The sequence below is a fragment of the Mercenaria mercenaria genome, chromosome 18 (assembly GCF_021730395.1).
Source record: "Mercenaria mercenaria strain notata chromosome 18, MADL_Memer_1, whole genome shotgun sequence".
Taxonomy (NCBI): Eukaryota; Metazoa; Mollusca; class Bivalvia; order Venerida; family Veneridae; genus Mercenaria; species Mercenaria mercenaria.
Window position 1 is genome coordinate 23,884,957 of NC_069378.1, and position 22,110 is coordinate 23,907,066.

Below are 22,110 nucleotides of genomic sequence, written 5' to 3' on the forward strand. Positions count from 1 at the left end.
ATGTTATAAGGTTCCATGTAGGAAGGAAATTAGGTCCTACAGGATGATGCGTTGTTCTCTGAATATACCGACAAGGATTTAAAACTGTTTACGGTGATTCTTCTCCATCCGAAGCCAATGTTTATAGGTGGATTATAGGGGTATTTAAGAAGGGAGAACATAGAGTGCAAGGACGTACCTCGTGTAGGGCGCCCTAAAACGCCAGCATCCTCTCATCACATTGCTGCTGTAGCAGCCATGTACAGTGGGCATTTCATCGGACAGAGTTCATGAAATTCTAACTAAACTCTCTTGCAGTTGTAAGGAGGTTTCATGGATGAGAAATGTGTATATAATTTCGAACCTCAAAGGCGGATAAACAACAAACAGTGACTTTGAAAATGCCAAGAACGATTAGATATCGCAAAAAGAACTCAGTTTTGCAAACGGGTTCTTTACACCTATTTTTTTTCAATTCCAAAAGCCATATCCAGAGCACCCGGCAGAACTATTACTGGAAAGTTTTACAGGGACAAGGTTCTAAAATCTGTTAGTAAACAAACGCCGCCCACAAATTGGGTTACAGGACATCTGTCTTATTCATAACAATTCATCTGCACAGAATTGCGATATTGTGGCGTCGCTACAAAGCCTTTTGTAGCGCATTGTATCAGTGTGTCTGCGTAGTATACCAAGGGCAGACTACTTTGCTGCTTTCAGATCATGGATAGCTCGGATGAAAAAGTTCATTTCTGTTACGGGTGAATATTTTTAGGGACTGATGTAAGCCATTTGTTTAATATGGTGGTATAAAACTGCCACCACTTAATTATCAGGTTTCATGAAAACTTTCACGAAAATAATTTAGGTTTTCACGTTAATAATGGAGGATTTCATGAAAACAGTAAATTATCACAAAGGCCACTTAAATATCTTAACACGAAATTATGCTAGTTAGTGCTTTGAACTGACACCACTTAAAGAAAATTTTCACGAAACCACAAAACATTTCAAGAAAAGTTTTCATGACAAGTTTCGCAAAACCAGATATTTTTTCACGAAACCAGATATCTAAACATAGATAATCTCTCATTCGGCGAGCATTACTTTTGTTTACCTTGTTCAGTTTTCCTGAACTGCGTTACCCCAAGACAGAAGAATCGTTCCGAATATGTTCCGTTTCTATTCTTAGTTAACTACTTTCATGAAAAGTTAACTGGTATCATGAACACTTTAACTGTTATGCTGTGGCAGTTTGAAGCAGTAACGAGCAAATTTTCATGTTAAGATATTTATCTTGCATTCATGAAATGTTTATCTGTTTTCGTGATTTTTTTTACTTTTCGTGAAAACCTAAATTATTTTCGTGAAAGTTTTCATGAAACCTGATAATTAAGCGGTGGCAGTTTTATGTCACCATAGTTTAAATACAGGGTTTTCTATAATTTATATGGACAGTCTAAAATTTTTCTGAATTCGCCTTGTGTCACACTTGTATATGTAAGTTTAAAGATAAGACATACCTGATAAAGTTGTTTTCTACTTATATATACAACAATTGTAGATAAAGGATTTTAAGACAAGGTGGTCTTCTCACATTACGTGCCTAAAACAAGGTTTGCGTAAGATAGAACAACTTGTCACTGATAAGAAACTACATTCCGATGTTCTGTTCGAAGCATAACTAAATTTTCGATTCAAATTTGGATATATTTTCTACGATATATAGGTATTAAAAGTTATTTTTCGTTTTTCAGGGTTACCGGTCTTTAACCAACTATAACCACATATTACTTAAATTGGTCTCCCTAAAAATTATAAATTTCTTAAATTTATGTTTTATTATAATAAAGTCGGAGTTTGGAATTAAATTTTACTTGTATGCAACACTTTTAACATCTGTACCATTTCCACATTTATATTTATTTTGCCTCTTTGCTTTCATTGGGCCATTAGCAAAATTTACTTGTCAAGTTTGTATTTCTTTGAACAGTTTTGACTGTCACTTCTAGCCTATATTTGCAAGGCTGTAAGTGGGACTTGCGTTCATCTGGACTTTTATCTCCTCATAATATCTAAATTTTAGTTGAAAATATCTGGGATAAACTTTTATATAGTATAAACTTTAATGATTATTAACTACTTTTTTTATTATATTTCTACAAATACAATACGTTACTAAAACATTAGTGGTACTTGGAAACCTCCCATCGCAATTGTGATTGTTGATTCAACATCATGAAGCATTGAAACAAAATTGTGTAATAGAATGTTGAAAAAATTTGCCGTAAACCTAAAATGTTGTAATAAGAGAGCAGGCAACATAATAAACTTGCATAGTATCATTGCAGGTATTATAAAATATTATGTGTTCTTTTTCACAATTTGACAGGAAAAGGGATTCTTTAGCTAATAACAGCTCAGTTAAAAACATGAAATGGGATTTATTAATACGAGTAAAAAAAACGTAAAATACTGTAACATGTGTGTCTGTGATACCGATCTTCAGAATATACTCCAGTACAAGCGATTTTTTAAAAGTAACAAAAGCTGGATTTCTCTTAGAGCTTCACAAATTTCACTATCATCAGATGTCCCGTAATAAGCCTTTTAAAAAGGCAATGATTTTAGAGATTCGCCAACTGAAAGGAACTTTCGATTTAAAAAAATAAATATTCGCAAAACTCTGCACCTACTAAAGTAAAAAAAAAAAAAATAAAAAAAAAAAAAAAAAAAAAAAAAAAAAAAAAAAAAAAAAAAGCCCGCCCGTTTAGCTCAGTAGGTAAGAGCGTTGGTCTACGGATCGCGGGGTCGTGAGTTCGATCCTCGGGCGGGGCGTATGTTCTCCGTGACTATTTGATAAACGACATTGTGTCTGAAATCATTAGTCCTCCACCTCTGATTCATGTGGGGAAGTTGGCAGTTACTTGCGGAGAACAGGTTTGTACTGGTACAGAATCCAGGAAAACTGGTTAGGTTAACTGCCCGCCGTTACATGACTGAAATACTGTTGAAAAATGGCGTTAAAACCCAAAACAAACAAACAAACTAAAGTAAAAAAAAAAAAAATAAAAAGTAAATTATTAAACTGCTTTTTACAGTATATCGAGCAATACCAATGTGTGCAATAATAGTTTGTTCTACATAGTACAGTACTTATTTATGGGGACGCATATTGCTACATTCACAGTTCATACAGAAATGCGGAAGGGGTGCATATTCAAGAAATCGATGGTGGGAAAATAAAAAACATATATTCCTAAACTGATATAATACTGATGGACACCTGTAATATTCAGTATTTTGTGGATAAGGATGTGGTACTATGAATGTAACAGGAAAACAGAGGTCTTTGTGAAAGTACATTCAACACAAAATATTAAGCTTTTGTATAAGGAAAAAACAGGTTTTTTTTACAATAACAGTGTTCCAAATAATGTTGAAGGGATGAGATTTTCCTTCTAACACACCAGGTTTGCTTAAACATGTAAAAATTTAACGCCACGTCATTTCAGCTCGGGATGGACGCCATATTTCTCATTGATAAAAATGTAAACAAAAAAAATCAGAGTGGGATTAGCATTGCAAGGGCATAACATGACATTCTACACAATGAATACCTTAGAACAGATATCTAAGATGCTACACAGGTCAGGCGGGTTAAATGCATAATGGCGATCACTTGAAATTCATCTTGAAAATGTGATTAATTTTAGTTTATTTACATGGTTTTTAATTTTCCCACGACTTCTCGGCGATTCACTGCAAATGTATTACTGCGCCGGACGAAAGGTAACTCTAATAAACAACGGGAGACAACTTAGGTGTCAGCACGTGTACGATTTTTAAAAAAAACATGTCGACGATTATAATTTCTTATCAAATAATGAATCCTATTCAGATATTCGTCTTTAATATTAGAAAATTATTAATTTCTGTGAACATTTGTCAAAAAATATTACTTACATTGGACTACTTTGCGCATCAAACTGGTTTCCGCTTCAGTTGTGAGGCACTTCCGTTATACTTTTTGACAACAATAACAAAATACAAAATGAATCAATAAAGTCACTTATAAACCGACTGCTACTTAAATCAGTGTAAGTAAAGTTGTTGTTACAACATTATACATGTTCGTTACGTTATGAGATAAAGTTTATCTTGAACAGCATAATCCATTAATTACGTTTAGATGATATTGCATTTACAATTTATTTGACCCCATTTTTTTACGTGAATGACAGCATTCTCGTGCAACTCGTGCAAACAGAGTTATGAAAAGTATGGTGGAGAATTCAAGGACAAATTATAAATGACATTAAAGTGAGGATAACTGTATATTCGTCCAGTTTTGATCATTGACATGCTTGCTGTGTATTAGTAAATTTTATGAACAAGATTAGAATGTTACTTTTGCACATATACACATTGATTCGACCTCTCAACCAAATTTCATACCTTATTTTAGGGATTTTTAAGACAATACATTTTCAAAAGTTTGTTGAATGTGTTTTGATATTTAAGTGCATTGTAATTTGTAGTTCATGAATACCAAGTTAAAAATTAATAATGGCAACATTTCTAGGCCCTTATTGTAAGCCACTAGACTTCTGTAACGATAAATGTTTAATGTATTTAGGGGAATATACTCTTTTAGTTTTGGAATGTGGCATTCCTTGACCACCGTATCTTTTCTTATGCACTACTTTGTAAACAAACTAAATAATGTGTTTTAGCTTACATATGCGAAATGAAAAGCAAGACAGTGACCATATTTCACATTCTTTCTTTAAATTAGAATCTGTAGGACATTGATAAATGTTTGGACAAGGTGAAGCACTATTATTTTCGCACCAAAAAGTCTTAATTGTTGACTTTGAATGTACACAATAAGTCTTATGTAATTCAACAATAACTTTCTTCTTTCAGTTTTCTCATTTTTATTTTAGTGAGCAATCATTTGTGTACTTATAATAGTTGAAACAGTATCCATTTCATGTACCAAAACCTTGTACTTTTTTGCAGGTAAATTTTATCATACCCCACCCACTTTTTTTCTAATTTCAAAGTATGCGTCCCCTTATACGTTACACTCTCTTCTTCAGGCATTGGTTCATTTCAGATTGGAAGAAGCCAGCTATGGACAAATTACTGGTGGTGTTAGTGTTACTTGAAAGTTTCTGCCTGACGTGTAAGTATACGTTACAGAACGGTAGTTCATTTTTATATTCATTATTAAGTGTATCCACGCAACACAGTCACGTGATCAATTATTGCATCAATATAAAATCAGGTTTTTATGGTGGCATAAAACTGCCACCACTTAATTATCAGGTTTCATGAAAACTTTCACGAAAATAATTTAGGATTCCACGAAAAATAAAAAAAAAATCACGAAAACAGATAAACATTTCATGAATGCAAGATAAATATCTTAACATGAAAATTTGCTCGTTACTGCTTCAAACTGCCACAAAATAACAGTTAAATGTTTCATGATACGAATTAACTTTTCATGAAAGTAGTTAATTAAGAATAGAAACGGAACATTCGGAACGATTCTTCTGTCTTGGGGTAACATGGTTCAGGAAAACTGAACAAGGTAAACAATTTTCTTTCCCTAAATTCTGTTGGATTATCTGGTTTCGTGAAAAATTATCTGGTTTCGCGAAACTTTTCATGAAAACTTTTCTTGAAATGTTTTGTGGTTTCGTGAAAAATTATCTGGTTTCATGAAAAATTATCTGCTTTCGTGAAAAATTATCTGCTTTCGCGAAACTTTCCATGAAAATTTTCTTTAAGTGATGTCAGTTCAAAAGCACTAACCAGCATAATTTCGTGTTAAGATATTTAAGTGGCCTTTGTGATAATTTACTGTTTTCATGAAATCCTCCATTATTAACGTGAACACCTAAATTATTTTCGTGAAAGTTTTCGTGAAACCTGGTAGTTTTATGCCACCATATGTTTTGCTTCCTATCCACTATAGGCCTAACTATAGTAAAGGAACCAGTGTGGGAACCATCTGGTCGCGTAATGGCGGATAGGTTTTTGAACACTAATTTTTCACTTGGCATGGCAACAGAGGTCTAAATTAAAGCCAGTTTCTGTTTAAATTTCATTGTGGATGTATTTTTTTGACATTTTGGCAGGAAAAATGGGAGAGCAGGTTGTATTTGGTGAAGTGAAGCTGAATTTTAGTATGAGTAGTACTTCCAGTCACAGCAGTGTGATTTTGATGTGATTTTACAGTAAGCAAATGTGACAAGAGAAATCTCTCTTAGAAGATACATGACCCCTACTTTTCTCTTCATTTTATATCAGTTTTATCATAACTACTTAAAATGATGTAAGGTTTTGTTCTCTGAAATGGATCTAGCTATGTTTGGTAGCTCTTTAAAAATGTCTGTTTTATATAGAATATATAGTGAAATCTATTTACTTGTTTGTGACCTATAAATGATCTCAGTAGGGCTAGGTACCAGAGCAGAGCATTGTATTATCTTACTAGAGCGGAGAATTGTATTACTTTATTCCGTCGAAAACAATTTTAAACATTCCTCGAACATTTTAGGTGTTTTCTTTGTAACAGTAAGTGCACAACAAGGCGGCCTTTTCCTTTTATTTTCTAAGACTTACCACGTTGACAAACAGTAAAATAACAACCGTCTTTCCTAAATTGTTACACAAGTGTTAAATAGCTTTTAGAAAAGGATTTCGATATTTACCAACTTTCTGTCTATGTTAGAACCATGTAGAAACAATATAAAGCTATTTCTACGAACATATTGAAAAAGAAATATCAACCAATCAACCATCACTCAAACGTGGAAATGTAAAAAAAGTAATAACATACTTTTAAAATAAATTTCATCCCTAATGAATGTACTTTCGTGTATTATTAGACAAATATCAACCGGCTTTCATAAATATATATAAAAAAATAGATGAATTCTTATAAATATTACATGAATGTCAGCAAAGCCTTTGGAACAGACTTGCATGGAAATGTTAGAAAAATGTAAACTTACTTTCTTTAATACCACTCTGTCCTGTAGAGAAATTTACAATGACTTTTGTGATAACTTAACACACATGTCAACATAATATTCGTGAATGATAGGAGACTCTCTTTTAAAGTAATCACTTTCGGCGATTTTCGTTCGTTTACGTATTCATCTAATGCCATTTCGACATTCTCCGTTTGCTCCATACCAGCGACTAGCCGGAGAATACCGAACTCGCATCGTAATCGTACGGAAACAACCGAATGTAATTAAGGATCAACTACGTATACCTTAAAAGTAAGACGACTATCAACAGGGTTTTTTTACTTTTTGTTTCCTCCGTTTTATTTTATCCATATAATCCTGATGTTGTATAGTGAAGCACAATATTATGTACATTGTAGATGCCATCGACTGCTATAACTGTACGGGGATAACGAATGTCTCAGATTGTCATCATGTTGAATTTTGTCCAAACACACAGGTAACATAACGGTTTATATGAACTATTTTTGGTTCTTACAAAATCATTTCTAAAATATGTGTCCTTAGTGTGCTACTTGTTTGCGTGCACCTTCAGTTTAACTACACAGCTAAAAGCTACAAATACATTTATGTGATATAAGCTGAATTGTACTAAAAATGATTAGCAACAGCATCTTGAATTTTAACTTTGGATATAAGTTCAAGTGATAGTCTTTAGATATTGTGTAACAAGGTATAAGTCTCTTACAATTCTAATTGAATATTGAATGACGGTTTACTGTTGTATTAACTGTGTGAAATATGTAATGTACTTGAATATACTGTTTTGTATGTGCAAATTGTACATACTACAAGGATGAGATTATAAGAAAGGCTAAATATAGGCTACATATTGGACATATGTACCAGTTTTGATTTGTAATAAATCTGATCAACCTAACTAAATACTTGCTAGCTAAAATTGGCCGATAAGAAGTTATGTTAAGTGTATTGAAAGAAGGGGATGAGCGGAACTGCAGAACCATAAAGTCAGCTTCACTAATTACTAATACCGATAAAACATAGCAACTAATCCGTCTTCCGAAAAAATAAATACAGTTATTGATTTTTGTGTACAATATCCTTAAATCCAGGAAAAAGCATATAGCAGTGTCGATTCCAATCAGAAAACTAAGTTTAAATCGCATTTTAATGTTCTTTTTCAAAATTTTGGTGTCGAGAGTTTTTTTTTCGAACGGCGCTCGTTTGTAAATGTTTTTCTGTGAATAACGTTAGATCGTGTTTGCAGTGTCGCAGAAAAGGTCACTCTTGATATTATTGCACCAATGTTGTTTATTCGAAAATAAACGTTTTTTTTCTTTCTATCCAAAACATATATTGAATGTAAAAATATGTTGTTAATTGGTATTTTTATGTCTTTTTCGAAGCTCATCAGCCTTTCAGTACTTTGATTTTGTTCTGAGTTACCCAGCATATAACTATCTTGAACCCTTACCCTGCTAAATTTCTAAAATGAACTTGTCCATCTTCCAATTTGGACAGTACCATTAACTGTTAAAAGGGGTGCATACCAAAAAGTTACTGACTGAATGGCGAACAGTGCAGATCATGATCAGACAGCACGGATGTGCAGGCTGATCATGATCTACATAGGTTGCAAAGGCAGAATCAATTGTGTTCAGCATGATAAGGGTTAACTACATTCAAATTTGGCTGTTCGTCGAAAATGTAAACGCTAACAATGGTTCCATACCATCCACAAACTAAAGACTATAAAAGATATACAAAGAGCAGACGTAAATCATTTTTCACAATTACGTTTGCCACCCTGTCCTGTACCACTACGACTTGCGATTTATGGTTTTGAATAAATCTAATGTCAACTACTCTGTTTCCTGTGCTGAGTATATTATTGTTTATAAATTTACTCATTTTTGACGAAAGGTGAATTTTTTTATCTTTCAGTATTGTTTTATTCAAAGCAATGGATCTGGAAGTAATAGAACGTACACATTGGGCTGCGCCACGAAATCAGTAAGCACTTTAAAATAATTCACCAAGCATCAAGTATTTTTTTTTTTTGCGGCAGTACAGATTATTTTAACTATTGCGGAAGCCTTTTGGATATCTCGCTTGTAAATGAAATCGGTGGAAGGTTTAACCCTTACCCTGCTAAATTTCTTATTAGAACTTGTCCATCTTTCAATTTGGACTACTGTTAAATGTTAAAAGGGGTGCTTACCAAAAAGATACTGCATGGATGTGCAGGCTGATCTTGGTCACCACTGATCGCAAAGGTAGAATCGTTTGCCGCCGGCGGGCTAAGCTGATACATTCACAAAGATATAAGAGTATTTCGACGTAGCAGTTTGTATGTGTACACAGTCTAATGTTTTAAAACAGAGTTGTGGTTTCACCACTTCAACATCTGCAACAACGGTTGCTATGCCAAGTCACAGGACTACGTCACCAATGTCCCTAAGTACAAACATATCAGCAAAAACGACAACAACAGAACTGCCTCCACAAACAACAGAATCATCGCCACAAACAACAGAATCACTAACACAAACAACAGACGCAAAAACAACAGCAACGAACACAAATACAACATCAACATCGCAAGGGCCGGCATCATTAGTGGGACGACGGTACGTGGGAATTATCATTTTGTAACACACTCATAATATACGCATGTATACACAAGTATGATTTCGAATTATTTGCACAATTATGGTACCATGTCTACTTAACACATTTCTTTCCTGAAAATCAGCATTATACTTTTCGGAGGTAGGGGATGCAGACAGGGCCAGTCAACAAGTAGCTTGTCCACCCGGCCACTCTTTTGTCTGAAACGTATCTTCCAAATTTCAGTTTGATTATGTGGATACGCAACATACATGAAAGCAAAAAGCATCATTTAAAGTCTTAGTTAAACATACTGTCCTATAGTTTGCTTCTAAATCAGTTAGCACAATTAGTTTTTAGATTATGACCATATCTGAAATGGTTTTCATCCAAAATTGGTTTTTGCGTACTGGCATAAGAGTCATATAATCCACATAAGTTATGGACAAGCAATCTGAAGTCAACTGTTGCTAACAACTCTCGGAATCCCTTATTTTAGCTGCAGGCAAGTGATATAAAAAGCACTTCATGAATAATATAACTGCAAAATATTTTGCTTATTCCATTGCATTTTGATAACTCCATCATCGTTTGTTTCATACAAAACTGGCATAATGATAAAGGGAAGAGTGCTGTATTGAATTTATATAACCATGTTAAAGATTCATTTATATATGAGAGTTACCTAGTTATACTGCCAAGTAATCTAAGAATATTCCCACAGGTGCTAGACACATAATCAAATATTTTACTTAATATGCCTATATATATACATATATATTAGAATATCATTTTATTAGCTACATGTTCAAACTGGCAGATATGGTGTAAATAGAACTGTTAGAGGTGAACGATACTGTACGTACTATAATCTCCATGATGTTGAGGACGAGTATCATTTTATTTTAATATGTCACTGTCACACTGATATAAGAAAAAAAGTATATAAGCGATGTTATTACATAAGACCCAGTATGTATAAGTTTAACAAAAAATAGAAATATGTTAATTAATCTATGCTTATATATTAGAACCACATTGTCACATAGATTGTCTTTATCAACAATTAATACAGAATAATTTATCCTATGTATTTGTTAAATATGAAACTTCGATCATTGTGATTTTATTTATTTGACGATGTGCACATGTACAAGTCTAAATAAATTACCTGTTTTGTTTTGTTTTGTTCTGTTAACTTCATTCCATGTTGTTAGCACTATTAAAGTCACATATTACTATCTTCACTAGCCTACATTTTGCTAACTCCGTTACTTGTTTGTAACATCAATGCCTGTTGCTAGCACCATTAGTGATACATGTTGCTAACTTCAATACATTTTGCTAACTCCATTTCTTGTTTCTAACATCAATTCCTGTTGCTAGCACCATTAGTGTTACGTATTTCTAACTTCAATATATTTTGCTAACTCCAGTACCAATTTCTAACACCATTTCCTGTTGCTAGAACCATTAGTGTTACATACTGCTACTTCACTACATAAACAATGTGGACGATAGCTAGTGGTTTGCACACGGCCTTCCAACCTGAGCCGGGGTTCGATCCCGCACTACTCGGAATTTTCAGAACGCATTTCAGTGTTTCCCACCCAATAGAGTGTATGGTCAGGAACCGGAAATCCTTGGTGTCAGTGCTATACACTGGGCACGTTAAAGACCAGCTGTCTATTCGCAACGAGCTAGCTAAGTTTCGGGCACGTCTGAATATTTCTGATCTCTCTCAGTGTCTGTACTAGCAAGATGAATTATGCCCCTGTGTGGCTGCATTAAACTATTAAAGCGCCTTTGAATTTGAAATTGATATGAAAAGGGCGCTATATAAATCTGGTATAATAATAATAATAAACAAATTATAGTACCTGTTTCTAATGTCATTTCCTGTTGTTAGCACCGTTAGTGATACATATTGCTAACTTCAATACATTTGCTAACTCCATTACTTGTTTGTAAATACCATTTCCTGTTTTTAGCACAATTAGTGTTACATATTGCTTACTTCATTATATTTTGCTAACTCCATTACCTGTTTCTAACACCATTTCCTGTTGCTAGCGCCATTAGTGTTACATATTGCTAACTTCATTACAGTTTGCTAATTCTATTTAAGTTTCCATATTCCCATTACTTTGCGCTATTTCTGTTACATTTTGCTAAATCAATTACACATTTCTAACTGCATTTGTGTTTTGTTTAATAGCGAATTGTTATACGGAGAGAATTATTACATACAAGACGATGCCGATAGCAACATAGACTGCTGTGATACCGATACATGTAATAAACATCTACATGAGTCTACTAGTAAACCGATTGTCACACGTAAGTTGAAATAATAGTACTTGTCATAAACGAAAGCTGTTATTTTGAAGATAACATATGAATGTTGTAATACAGATTGTGGTGGTTGAGGGGAAGGGTTGTAAGACAAACACTGGAAAGTTTAAATATTAGTATCTGTGAAATATGTTGTTATTCTATTGCAGATCACTCAAGCATGGATGGCTTGAACTCTAAAATTTCATCCATGGTTCCAACATAAAGTGTTGTCACAAATTTTCCCTTCAACATACAAAATATGTAAAAGAATTCTCGGCATTTTCAATCGTGAAGTCGATCTATCAGTTGAAAAAAAAAAAAAAAAAAAAAAAAACAACAACGAAACAAAACAAAAAAACATTTGCTTGTCGAGTTCGAGCAGTTCGAATAGCTATACTTTCAGAAAATATCTTGATATTCTGAATTGTTGTGATGATTTTCTGAAAAGTTTATCCCAAGAACCTAAAGTTTCGTGAAATAAAAGAAAACATAAATATATATAGAAAAATAATGATTGGTGATAATGTTTTCAGAACTAGAAATACATTCTGCATGTCGAGCCCGCCAGCACCTCTGACCTCTAAGTGTGACATTGACCTTAGACCTAGGGACCTTATTCTTGCGCATGACGCTCTGTCTCATAATGGTGAACATTCATGCCAAGTTACATCAAAATCCCACCATGCATAAAGAAGAAATGCTCCGGACAAACTTCAATAGTATTATATGACCTTTGACCTCCAACTGTGACCTTGAACTTCGAGATAGGAACATGTGGTTTGCGCATGACACTCCTTCTCATTGAGGTAAACATTCCTGCCAGTTATAAACAAGATTGGTCCATGCATGTCAAAGTTATGGTCCGGACAAAATCGGACGGGCGCACGCACGCACATACACCGACCCGCCAAAAGTGACGAGTATATCGAGCTCACCGCAAGCGGGCTCGACAAAAAATGCACAACTTTGCTGGAAAGTTTAGAATATTACCGTGATAGCTACTAAGCATCTCATGGCAGGCTCAAGCATTAACGCGAAATTGTATGCCAAAACATTTTCAAGAAATAAACAAAGCATCTAGAAAATATTATCTAATGCTGAAATGTTGTCAGAAAAAAATGGACACAATATTATCGTGATAGATACATAAATATCTCATGACAAATATATGCCACCATACAAACGGTTTGTAAGTCTTAACAAAACTCTAGTTTAACACAGTTGTTTTTCCTTTAATAATTCAGCTACTCTACCGGATACTGGTTGTCACGACAAGGCTGGCTTTGACTGTGACATTGCTATGAATCTTTTCGACGTTTGCAACGACATACAGAAAGCAAAAATAGTATGCAAGAAATCATGCAACATATGTGATCTTGGTAATTATTAAACTCGTGCATCAAAATTATTTATTTATTATAACAGATTTACATGTATATAGCGCCCTTTTCATGATAAACACGTTCAAAAGCGCTTGATTAAAAAAGCTTAAAAGCAGCCAAATTCATCCTCTTCTAGTACAGACACAGAGCGATCTATCCAGAGGGACAGAGCGGGAGAAGCTTCCAGAACACACACACATCAGATAGAGAGAAATCTGGCCTCTAGGTACAGATATGTCCGGCTTACTTGACCTAGCTCTTTGCAAATATGTTCTTTGTAAAGCATTTTACTGTTCTTCCTAATTCAAATAAAAAGAAACCTTTGATTTTAGTGAATGGAATTTCATAAAGTTTTATACGTCACCTTAATACCAATGAAAAAAATAAGACAAAAAATGAAAGGGTTGTATAACAGAAGTGTATAAAGATTGACCTAAGCCTAAACATATCTTTAGACCCAGTATGAATGGACAGGCCTATTGCGGGTATTGCAACGTTTTACATGCTATTGCAGCGGGCCTTTCATAATTCTATGGAATAATATAGATTATGCTTTTACAGCTATGAAATTTGCAAAATATTTCAGTAGCACATATTATTCCTCTGCTGTTAGATACTAACTCTATTTTGATAGTTGATGGTAAGTGGTCAGAATGGGGAAACTGGAGTAGTTGTGACGTCACTTGCGGAAATGGTACCAGAGAACGCATGCGTACATGTGATGATCCGGAACCGGCATATGGTGGTGATAATTGCACTGGGTCTGACATGGAGACAGAACTCTGTACCGAGCAAAATTGTCCAAGTAAATGTTTAAGATTGTATTTCAGGACATTTAAAATATCAAAGAAAGCAATGTTGAATCCTGTCTCAGATGCCACGTAGATTTGCAATTTTATATCTCCAGATGAGTTTGAACCGCGTAGATCTACAATTTTATATCTCCAGATGAGTTTGAACCGCGTAGATCTACAATTTTATATCTCCAGATGAGTTTGAACCGCCTTGATACACAATTTTATATCTCCAGATGAGTTTGAACCGCGTAGATCTACAATTTTATATCTCCAGATGAGTTTGAACCGCATAGATCAGCAATTTTATATCTCAAGATGAGTTTGAACCGAGTAGATCTACAATTTATATCTCCAGATGAGTTTGAACGGCGTAGATCCGCAATTTTATATCTCCAGATGAGTTTGAACCGTGTAGATTTACAATTTTATATCTCCAGATGAGTTTGAACCGCGTAGATCCGCAATTTTATATCTCCAGATGAGTTTGAACCGCGTAGATCCACAATTTTATATATATTATATCTCTAGATGAGTTTGAACCGCCTTGATCTACAATTTTATATCTCCAGATGAGTTTGAACCGCGTAGATCTACAAGTTTATATCTCCAGATTAGTTTGAACCTCCTAGATCCACAATTTTATATATATTATATCTCTAGATGAGTTTGAACCGCCTAGATCTACAATTTTATATCTCCAGATGAGTTTGAACCGCGTAGATCTACAATTTTATATCTCCAGATGAGTTTGAACCGCATAGATCAGCAATTTTATATCTCAAGATGAGTTTGAACCGAGTAGATCTACAATTTATATCTCCAGATGAGTTTGAACCGCGTAGATCCGCAATTTTATATCTCCAGATGAGTTTGAACCGTGTAGATTTACAATTTTATATCTCCAGATGAGTTTGAACCGCGTAGATCCGCAATTTTATATCTCCAGATGAGTTTGAACCGCGTAGATCCACAATTTTATATATATTATATCTCTAGATGAGTTTGAACCGCCTTGATCTACAATTTTATATCTCCAGATGAGTTTGAACCGCGTAGATCTACAAGTGTATATCTCCAGATGAGTTTGAACCGCCTAGATCTACAATTTTATGTCTCCAGATGAGTTTGAACCGCCTTGATCTACAATTTTATATCTCCAGATGAGTTTGAACCTCGTAGATCTACAAGTGTATATCTCCAGATGAGTTTGAACCGCCTAGATCTACAATTTTATGTCTCCAGATGAGTTTGAACCGCAAAGATCTACAATTTATATCTCCAGATGAGTTTGAACCGCGAAGATCTACAATTTTATATCTCCAGATGAGTTTGGACCGCGTAGATCTACAAATTTTATGTCTCCAGATGAGTTTGAACCGCAAAGATCTACAATTTATATCTCCAGATGAGTTTGAACCGCGAAGATCTACAATTTATATCTACAGATGAGTTTGAACCGCGTAGGTCTACAATTTGATATCTCTAGATGAGTTTGAACCGCGAAGATCTACAATTTATATCTCCAGATGAGTTTGAACCGTGTAGGTCTACAATTTGATATCTCCAGATGAGTTTGAACTTCGTAGATTTACAATTTTATAGCAGTACAGCGCTTTACTTGATAATAATCAAAACTTGTGATTACTGATAGTAGTTTTTAAAAATCTTATTTTTAATTTGTAAATAGCCAACCTATAAAAATTCACAGCTTGTATCGATCTTTTTCCCTGTAGTCGATGGTACCTGGGCAAACTGGATGTCTTGGACCGACTGCAGTGTCACATGTGGTATTGGGCTTCAAAAGCGGATTCGAAACTGTTCGAATCCGTATCCAGAAGCTGACGGTTTGTTTTGCCTTGGTACATCCAGTGATGAGAAAATTTGTTTAAAAACGTGTCATGGTAAGAAATGTGTTAAATGTGTTCCACTACCATTAAGGTTAGATATATATATCCGATTTCAAATAGTCTTGATTATTAAATAGTCATTCTTGCTGCAGAATATATCTAAGTAGTTTAACAAGAAACATCTAGATATAATCTGGTTTGCTGTGAAAATCAAGTATTTTGAATTGCTGATTAAATAAAAAGTATATTTTAGATGATGCATGGCTTGAATGGTCCGGCTGGAGCAAGTGCAGTCATTCTTGTGACTTTGGTTTAATGACTCGAGTTCGGAACTGCAATACTACGTCATTGTTTGGACATTCTTGTCCCGGAGACGCTCACGAAACCAAGCTGTGTAAAGACAGCGAATGTCCAGGTAAATACGGCCGTAGTTAAAAAGAAATAGTATAGCAACCGATTTTAATAAATATCGGAAAGGTCAAACTTGTGTTAAAGCCACAACTACTAGTATAAACCCGGCATCAAGTAGACAACAGTTACTGTTGTAATTGCAAACATTGTATCTGTATGTTTTGAAAGACCACCAATTGACAATGACCAATTTTGTTTCATTTCCCTGCATTGGTCTTTGAGTTACAACCACAAGGATTTGAAGTGTGCTAACCCTTAATTTAAAACACACACAACTTGATTTGTTGAAGTATCAAGTGAAGACATCCATAAAAACTGAAATATTAAACAAGCGTAAACCAAAGTTTCATTGTTCTGAAAAAGCAAAATTTCCTACATTATTTTTTCAAATTAATTTCCTTGTTAGATTTATAGAAAAGCAGAGATGAATAAAGCATGCACGTTTCTGTTACTCAGGTATATATATGACATATCTAAATACCTCCTAGCTGGGTCCGGAGATTGAACTTTTCATATTGAATCAGAATATTAAGTTAAGCGTCTTTTTTTATAAATTATACTGTATGAATGGTAATTTTTCATATTTTTATTTCCTTCTTTATTGAAAAGCGAAATTTGGGGAATGGTTAGAGTGGTCTCCCTGGAGCGAATGTAGCCGCACCTGTGGTACTGGGATGAAGACCAGAGCCAGAGAATGTAACATAACATCGAGTGCTTGTTATGGCGATCTACACGAATCAGATCTGTGTGTGGCAAAAGAATGTCCAAGTAAAATATATGTTTAGTTGTCTGTAGCACATGCGCACGGAAAACGAATTAAATTTACTGAGCAGCATCTACATTGCAACAGAATAGAACATAGTTTCTGCGGATATTGTACTTGAAAAGGCGAATTTACTATGAAATCTGTTATATTAGGCGAAAAAAATACAATTGTTATATTGTTGTTTAAGCACTCGAACTATACGCGTGTATTTTAATTACTGCAATGCAATACTCTCTAAAATTCGTTGCCAATCGAACACAATAGTCGCCCATACCTTTTAGACCGAAAACAGGACACTAGTACATCTTATAACTATATTATTCTCAGCAAAAGACATTTTGTGCCATTAATGTATTGTATTTGTAAAGTATACCATCAAGTCGCCAGCAACGTATGTAACAAAGTCGAAATTCAACGAAGGCAACATTATGTATATTTCTGATTATTGTGTAATTATTATACTTTTCTACAAGAAGTAAATTTTACGCAAGTGATGCATTGATGACAACATTTAATGTCGTCTTGACAATTAATATGATTCCTGGATTACAAATTATATTTACTGTTTTTTTCTTCTGTTTTTAGACCCTGTTTCTGCTTTCCTTGTCAATGGAGTAGCAAAAGAGGGACCAGAAAACGGCACTATAATCTTCTCACGTGTCATTACCAATGTTGGAGGTGATTACAATGCAACCACCGGACGGTTTACTTGCAGGATACCCGGGGTTTATTCTTTCTTCGTCAGCATCGAAAAACAGCTAGACGTGAACCAAGCCTACTGTCAGCTTATAAAGAATGATACCCCAACTATCTATGTTGGGTCAAGGTCGTCATTTGTTAATGGTGACCATTATCAACAGGCTAGCAATTCCGCAGTCCTTGAACTAGCCGCTGATGACGTCATCTACCTCGGCATGTGCTCGGATGCAAAAACATTTACCGCAAAATCAACGTTTAGTGGATCTCTTCTAGTTGCTGAAGCAGGCGACAACAAACAGTGAATAGAATATATGTTAAGTCTGTATCAGCTATGGGAAAGAAATATCTTACCTCAAAACCCGGTGGCAAATAACAATGTGTTTGAGATAGTGACTTCTTTCATTTGTTGTACATATCTTGTATTTGTCGCCGTATTTGTCCAGTTGTTTTTTCATGTTTGTCTGTAAAATAAAGATAGTATGACAAAACTATAGTATTAAGTGTAGAATTATTATAGATTTACTGGCGCTAAGATGACGGTCGATCAACTCGACGATTGTGGGTTTGAGCACTACCACTCATGACATCTATACTGGTTTCTAAAGAAAAAGACTTTGTAGGATTACAAATACTAGTTAGCTAAAAGCTTTTTCCCGAACAATCTCTGATAAGCTAATATGAATAAACATTGACTATCACTGTTCTCAGTCAAATTTATAGTTTCCTTATGCAAGTATAAACTAAACAGCGAGGACACAGATACAACTTTTCAAACCTCAGTGAAACTGGAAATGTGTCTCGGAGAGATAAACAATTTGGAAAAAGACAACACTGAAAATAAACTAAATTACTAAATAGTTGGAGAAAATGAAAGTACATGTTTTGTACAAACAAATGCACACGGAAAGAAGTAAATCATTTATTTTTCAATGTATATAATTATTTGCAACCATAGTTGAAACCTTTGGAGAAAAACTGGAGAGGTGCATGTTTTATACATTAGTAAGCGTCCTTTCTTACCGAACTAAACCTTTTGAAGAAAACAAAATGTTGTACTTCATGCTTACAAGGATCACACATATATGTAAATAAGATACCAAACATCTATTTAGTATTATTCAAACTTTTCTATGATTTGAAAAGCCATGACAAACTGAATCGATGTTAAGCGTCATCGGGAGGGTGTGTTTTAGGCTGCTTGATTAAAAACACTGTTGAAAGTATCTAAAACTACCAATTTAGAAACATGTGTCATTTAAAATTTCTTATGCCCCAGGACATATGGCGACTGAAGTGCCCGTCCGTTCGTTCGTACGTTTGTCCGCCTATACGTGATTTTAACGTTAACGTTTCGCCTACAGTTTAATATTATATCCTGAATGATACGTAACTCATTTTTGTAAAAAAAAAAGAACGAATATAATGAACCCAAATGAGGTTTATTTAAGAAATAATATATCTCATTTAGTGATTTGTCGCTGAATAAATCATTGTTTGGAGTTCATATTCGAGGGAATTATATCACGAGGGCACAGATTTTATCCAAGAGCAAATCACTAAATGAAATATATTATTTCGATTCTAACACGTTATCAAGGACTGTAAACTACTAATTGTGACGTCAGAACAGTGAAATGTTGTATAATAATTCACTGTTTTCAGCCTTCTTTGTTTAATAGGAAAATGAATCGGATCTTAAAGAGATTAATTCTGCTTTTTTCGCATTATGGTGTTGTTCGCAATTTTCTCTTTTATTGTTTTGTGGACACAAGTTGAAAAAAAAATTAATAAAATAATGTCAGTCAATTAATTTAAGGATGATTGCCCTATACGCAGGCCCTTAATTAGACTGAGATCATGTCAGCTATTTTTTTTTTTATTTTGATACCGAAAACTAATGTTCCCTTTAGTTGACGGCCTATTTATTTATTTTTTTATCTCAGACATAAAATCACTGATCTACAGATCGTAAGACAACACAAAAAGAGAGAATTTTTAGATATGAGGAAAGTATTGCTATATTTCTTAAGAAGGCTTGTATTTCTAAAGATAGTTACTATACATGTGAATTTCGAACATTACAAAGAGATTAAACAAAAGATAGCATGAAAGGGTCACATTTAACACGGAATCAAACATATATCTATTGTGCTGATCTGATATCGATATAAGTTTAAGGCAGTTCCCTTAATTTTCAATGTTTTGTTTTACAATTTATCTATGTATGCGTAGATCATGATTATTACACATAAACACTACTCCAAAGAAGCTAAATTGTTACTAAATTAATTAAATGTGTGTCTTTTATTATTTATTTTTTTACTTCTCGTGTATCATTTTTATTTGACCTTTAAAGGTCAATAATGCTTTGAATATTCAATAACACATTCTGGTATATTCAGCAATATTCAAACATTTGAATAATGTTTAAGAAAGTAATTACCAGAAATTGGAAATAAGGTATTAGACCCATAATAGAGTACCTCATATTTAAAGAGTATTCAATTCCTATCATAAACCTACCTTGACTGCAATTTTCATGGGGGCGTAGGTTCAAGCCCCACTGGGACCAAATTTTTTCCCCCTTATTTTCCTTTTCTACTACTAAGTTTTTACTTCTTTCAAGACTTATTATTGATTTATAGTACACAAGTGGAAAAATTTTATAAGCGATTTCTTGCTGTTCAAAGTGAATTTACCTCTGAAACAGAAGGGGTAGAGTTAGACATCTTTAAAAATACTGAGTTACATGCGGTAAAAGTTCTCTATTTTAACTTTACTCTTTAGATTACATATTGTGAAAAAAATGTAGGTAGGTTGTACTTCTGCCCCAAGTTTATTTTTGAATGAAGTGAGCAAAATTCAAAACAGACCCGCAGGATTCGACCTTAATTTTGTCAATGTTAAGAGTTAGAATACTGTCTCATTTAAGGTATTGGACCCCTAATAGTAATGTTTAAAAATGGCATTTGCTTGGTATATTCTTAATGTTGACAATAATGGCATTAAAAAGAATTGAAATAGTCAGTGTTTAGGATAGCAGGATTATGTAAGTTCCGGTATCTATACTACAAAAGAATATCAGAAGAACATGAGATTGAGCGTGATGCTACGCAGGCTTAATGTGTAAATCGTTGTTGTTGTTTTTTTTTGTTTTTTTTTTTTTTTGTTTTTTTGGTCGTGCATTCCCGGATTCAGAAATTTGTATTAGAGAAACAAATTGACAGCAAAGGCATGATCGTTGAGGCGCATAGCGCCAAGTATAGCTATGTACCGAAGAGGGTATACTGAACAGTTTTAAATATAAGTGCGTATGTAATTGGCGGCCTACTGGTACTGATGATAAACCCGGACAGATGATAAAGTCGACCACCTTGGAATTATTCGATTGCAATCGGTTATTTATATAATTGAACACACCATCTAATAGCAACCACTTACAACACCAACTGGTGTAAACAAAAACAAAACTGGTAATATTCTGTATAAATAAATGACTTACATTTATCTGTATAATAAAATATTTATCCAAAATTACTGGGGAAGAGGGTGTTTTTTACGCATGTTCACTGTCAACACATAAAGACCTGACATTGGGTCACTTTTCATTATTTGATCCAGAGTGACTGTTGCAGCATTTTTGGAAAAGTTTCAATATAATACTATGAGGAAAATTTTGTAAATGACAAAGTGGTCGAATTTATAATCAGTCAACGTTCGTACAGTCCCCATTTTAAATACCCCTTTCAGGCCCTAACTTTGTTTGAGTTTGCTTACTTAATATAAATTTGAATTATGAAAAGTTTTCAGCAACTGTTAAGCATTATTTTGACACCAACCATTGATAACAATTTGCAGAAATAAAAAAGTTACAGGTAAAAAACCATCATTTTCTGTCCGGGTTTATCATCAGTATCAGTATGGGTGCATTTTGAGACTAGATTCTGTGCACCCAAATATCACTTTTATCTTTAACTCATGAACACTATTTTCCACTGTCTGTCTAGTCTTTACACATTTGAAGAAATGATTAGATCTACGTTCATTTAAACAAAACATCTTAAAACATTTTCCTTTGTTAATTTTTATAACAAGAGCAAAACCATCAGGCTTACTGTCAAAACTGAAAGCCAAACTGAAAATATCAGAAAGAAAACTTTATGCAGAAAAAAGAAAGAATCCGCATGACTAGGTTTTCCCGTCAGATAGGCAGCGCCTAATTTCATATTATTGAAATGATTTTAACATAGTACATGTTGAAAGCAAATA

General features: G+C 34.0%; 1 protein-coding gene across 2 annotated transcripts; it reads left to right on the forward strand.

Annotated features, from left to right (window-relative positions):
* The first annotated feature begins 1,557 nt into the window (after positions 1-1,557).
* LOC128550717 (thrombospondin-2-like) lies at positions 1,558-18,470 on the forward strand. 2 transcript variants are annotated; one of them, XM_053530315.1, is made up of 12 exons: positions 1,558-1,708; positions 5,085-5,170; positions 7,391-7,470; positions 8,937-9,005; positions 9,375-9,622; positions 11,821-11,942; positions 13,184-13,318; positions 13,956-14,126; positions 15,852-16,019; positions 16,219-16,380; positions 16,986-17,144; positions 17,728-18,470. In XM_053530315.1, exons 2-12 carry the CDS (start codon positions 5,119-5,121, stop codon positions 18,141-18,143), a joined length of 1,782 nt encoding a protein of 593 aa, XP_053386290.1. In that variant the 5' UTR covers positions 1,558-1,708; positions 5,085-5,118; the 3' UTR covers positions 18,144-18,470. The 2 variants fall into 2 exon arrangements, with proteins under 2 accessions (XP_053386290.1, XP_053386291.1); XM_053530316.1 differs by having other exon boundaries at positions 5,102-5,170.
* The last annotated feature ends 3,640 nt before the right edge of the window (positions 18,471-22,110 follow it).

Bases quoted from the DNA above. Each gene is read 5' to 3' on its own strand.
- LOC128550717 (XM_053530315.1), top strand. From the start codon at position 5,119: ATGGACAAATTACTGGTGGTGTTAGTGTTACTTGAAAGTTTCTGCCTG. The intron at 9,006-9,374 runs GTAAGCACTTTA...GTTTTAAAACAG, and splicing joins TGGGCTGCGCCACGAAATCA to AGTTGTGGTTTCACCACTTC. The intron at 13,319-13,955 runs GTAATTATTAAA...CTATTTTGATAG, and splicing joins ATGCAACATATGTGATCTTG to TTGATGGTAAGTGGTCAGAA.